Below are 4,016 nucleotides of genomic sequence, written 5' to 3' on the forward strand. Positions count from 1 at the left end.
AAAAGACTTAGTGTCCATGCTGAGGTTATAAGTTATTGTTACAACTGGCTTTATATATTTTTCTGGAAAGTGATTTCAAGCAGATGCAAACTGTCCATCATCTCCAAAAGTGAAAACACAAACAACTCCCTCCCGTCCTTCTGGAAACTTGGTAAGTACTTTCATGAGTGCTCTAGCACCCCCAGGAGAGGATTGAACTTCTACGGAGTCTTCACAGGAGTCTGGCTCTGTGTCACATAAGATGAGCCAGAAGCCCGCACTGAGCACACGGTCCTCAGGTCCAGCAGGGCTGAGGGCGGGCGCTGCAGGGCGACGCTGGCTCCCTCCTCACCACCACGTAGGCTTGTCCCGTACCAACTCTCTAGGGTCACATAGGAGCTGCCCACACCTCTCCCTCCAGTCACTCCCACACCCATCATTTCCTACACTTTTTTCTGCAACCTTGCTTAAAACTACCCTCTCATCATCTTTCTTCATGGGATAATTAGAATTCTAGCATTGATATTCCTTTTATTTTAGGAGTTCCTTGGTGATCTTTTTTCTGCTTCTGCCAATTGACTCTGCAAGTGAAAACCTCTAATGGCATGTAACCCTGTTCTATGACTGGAGCTGGGAGGCGACACACAGGTTCTGGGCCCTGCCCTCTTTCGCTCTCCCCTCCTGCTTGTCCTGTGCGCACAACCCAGGGGCTGGTTAAGGTGAGGCAGGATCACCCCAGTTATGCTTTTGTGCCATGCGCAGTTTCCTCTGCCTAAACCCTGCACTGATTAAGTTTACTCATCCTAAGGAGCCACCTCTGAGTACACCACTCCTTCCCTTCCCACCCCTGCCTCAGCCCCCATCTTTACTGGTCTACTTCTCTATGGGAACATACAAAGTCCCCACAGGGAGTGAGCCCTCTTCCCCTTTGTTATGTTTCCAGATCCTTCTGCAGAGTCCTTCATACTGTGGTTTCTCCCAGCACACCCAGTATGAAGCAGAGCCCAGGCAGGTATTTGGCTGAACATGTCCCAGAGCAGGAAAGAGTCCACATGGGGACAGGAGTCTGAGCACTCTTCAGAATGTCACGATAGACAGGACTGGACTCCCCAAAATCCATCACAAGCTATTTTTCAACTAGCAAAATCCCCTGTACTTCAAGTCATCATCCCAGTCTTTGGGATCTGTCCTCTCAGGCTAGGGAAGAGCATAGGGTAGGTTTCAGTGAGACCTGTGTACACACTCACCTTGTAGACCTGGCACACATCCTCCACCAGCTCTGTGGCGTGTCCCTGGTGCGGTGGTGCCCGCTCACAGCGCCAGCAGATGAGCTGGCCATCGTCTTCGCAGAAGAGCTGGAGCCGCTCTTCGTGGGCCTCGCACAGCAGCTCGGTGTCCATGTCTTCAAACACTTCAATAATGCTTTCCAGATGCTTGTTGACCCGTAAGCTATTTTTACTGAATGGAACTTGACACAGAGGACAGAGGAACGTGTGCCCCTGACTGAGCTGCACCCTGTACAAGTGCTGCTCCAAGCACACCTGGCAGAAGCTGTGTCCACACGTGATACTCACTGGGCTCATCATCAGGTTCTGGCAGATGGAGCAGGTGGCAATCTCTTGAATCTTGGTGATGATAGTTGAGGCCATAGTTTTCCCCAAGTAGCACCAATGTTGGATTGAGAGGTGTAGAAGAGTAATCAGAATTCCCACCGGGGTGCAAATCACCTGTCCTGAGCCTGTGTACAAGGAGCTGGCTGGGATTGACTCCACCAGTTGCAGACTTTTCTCTAGAAGAAAGAAACAGATTGGAGTTTAGAATAAGGACAAACTTCAGTTGTTTAATATTATTGGCACAGCCACGTGTGGCCGTGTAATTTAATAAAACTTAAATTCCAGTTTCTCAGTCTTGCTACACATATTTCAGTTACTGAACAGTCATACATGACTATTGGCTATAGAAGATCCCAGCCTGGGCCTGGGGAGATAACCTAACCACATAAGTGCCTGCCTGGTCTTGAGTTCGATCCTGGATACCAAAGGGGGGGGGAGCAGAAGAAGATCTCAGCCTGATGTAGTGATGAGTAGCTGTACTTCTAGCTACTTGGGAGGTAATACAGGAGGAATGAGGATCACGAGGTCAAAGCCAGTGTAGGCAATTTAGTGAAACCCTCAAAATAAAAGCAAAATGATAATAAAGTAGATGCAGATGTAACTCAGTAATACAGTATTTGCCTGATACCGTGTGAAATGCACTGAGATCCAACTCCAGCATCACACACACACACACACACACCAGTGAGGACCTCAAGTATTTTATCACAGTGGAAAATTCTGAGGAGCAACAGGCTGAGAAAGATGGAAAATGATGGCAGGCTTCCTTGGAGAGCTTATAGCAAAAACCACAACTCAGTGGGGGGAATGTGAAATTGCTTCCCATTCTAATAAGAATCAAGAATATTTAGCAAGTTAGCATCAGAATTATCTCCATAGCCCTTGTACTAACAAACAAACACTGGGTCACTTAGGTTGGTTTATGGAGGATTTTATTTAGGAAATCAAACTGGATTCTACCTGAATCCCTATCCCACCTCACATGTCACAAAAATCTGGAGCATAAAGTTTTGATGCAGACACAACTAAGCTTGAATAAAAGGAATCAAGGCAGTTGGAAGAAAAAGTGTGTGCTTTCTATGACTACTGAATGAACTGACTGCGAACTACAGACGTTGGTGGAGGAGGGGTAGCTTGTGGCGCCCCTTATTCCTGGGAACAGAGCTCTGGAGAAATACGAAGCTCATTGTCTCTTCTCCAGGAAAGGACTTTCCTCAAGGAAAATTGCGGGTTGTGGCAGTGCAGGGGGTCGGGGGCAGAGCTCTGGGCCCTGGGAGTGGGAAAGAGAACGCGTATGGGACCTCTGTGGTACATGTGCTGGAGGCTCTGTGGCCACCAATGAGAACCTGACAACAAGGCACAGCGGAGGTAGCACCAGGAGCCACAGCTGTCCTAGTGTCTCTTGCAGTAGCTGTTTCTGTGAGCCCATATGGTCCACCCTTAAACCTCACCTATCCCTGGGGAGATTGGGAGGAGCGCAGAAAGCAGGGGGCTCAGCTGGTGAATTTTCCTCTGAGTAGATTCTCCCGACATTTCTGGGGTAAACAATAGGTCCTCTGCTGTCAGGAAACTCTGTGCACCTCCACTGAGCTCTCAAACACCCACCACCACTCCGACTTTTCCCCTGAGGATAGCCCCTGGGCCCGACAGGAAGACAGCCCCTACCTGCTGCTGAGTCTCCCAGAGCGGCCACTTCCTGGAGCCCAGGCTATTCAAAAGTGAAACTACTGCGGGAGGTGGAGCCATGGATTTGGCGCGTTTTTCTAAAGCCTGCTTCTGTACGCAGCTTGTCCTGAGAGGGAGGAAAGAACACAGAGAGGGGAAACAGGCTTCGTAAAAGTAATAAACAACAAGGGACACAGTAATAATTTAATAAACTCCCCATGACAGAGCACAGGCCACGGAGGAGCCGGAGGCCTGCCCAGGTCCAGCTCACAGCTTGAATGAGAGATCTTTCTCTTCTCTCCTCAGCCCTCCGAGAGTCTGAAGATCTTCTGACCTGTGATGTTTTTAGCTCTTTCTAGATGACTTATGGTTTTCTCACTGCTCCTACTGGGGGAGGGAGCACAGCAGGCGCCTTGGCCTCACAACCTCCTCAGAGCCAGCCTGCTGCTCCTCTCTGTGCTCCAAGTCCCCTTTTCTTCCTCACTGCCTCTCTGAAGGACTCAGGTGCTTTTCAGTTTCCCAAGACTTCCAGGACAGCAAACTGGAGTCACTAATGGCCCGGCAGTGAGCACATTTGGCCCAGGGCCTAGTGGTGCTGAGCCCCATGAATCTGTTCTACACACCTTTGAGAAAAGACTATAGGGTTATGGGTCAACTTCTGAGTGACTCAGCACAGCTTCTCCAGTGCCACATCACATCAGAAGATTGTCCCCCATCAACATGGACTTTTTTGTGTTAAAAATTATGGGTTCATTTTGC

The 4,016-nt window shown here is 49.2% G+C and overlaps 1 protein-coding gene across 1 annotated transcript in view; it reads right to left on the reverse strand.

Moving 5' to 3' along the window:
• Window positions 1-3,294, reverse strand: part of LOC101585377 (E3 ubiquitin-protein ligase TRIM38-like) — an 11,797-nt gene extending 8,503 nt beyond the window's left edge. Inside the window, exons 1-2 of the mRNA XM_004640130.2 lie at window positions 3,258-3,294; window positions 1,227-1,761 (exon numbers count right to left, since the gene is read on the reverse strand). Of these exons, the coding sequence (XP_004640187.1) occupies window positions 1,227-1,628 (402 nt within the window). The 5' untranslated portion in view covers window positions 1,629-1,761; window positions 3,258-3,294. The remainder of the gene's footprint in view (window positions 1-1,226; window positions 1,762-3,257) is intronic.
• Between the last annotated feature and the right edge of the window lie 722 nt (window positions 3,295-4,016).

Source organism: Octodon degus, unplaced genomic scaffold, assembly GCF_000260255.1.
Source record: "Octodon degus isolate 3935 unplaced genomic scaffold, OctDeg1.0 scaffold00119, whole genome shotgun sequence".
Taxonomy (NCBI): Eukaryota; Metazoa; Chordata; class Mammalia; order Rodentia; family Octodontidae; genus Octodon; species Octodon degus.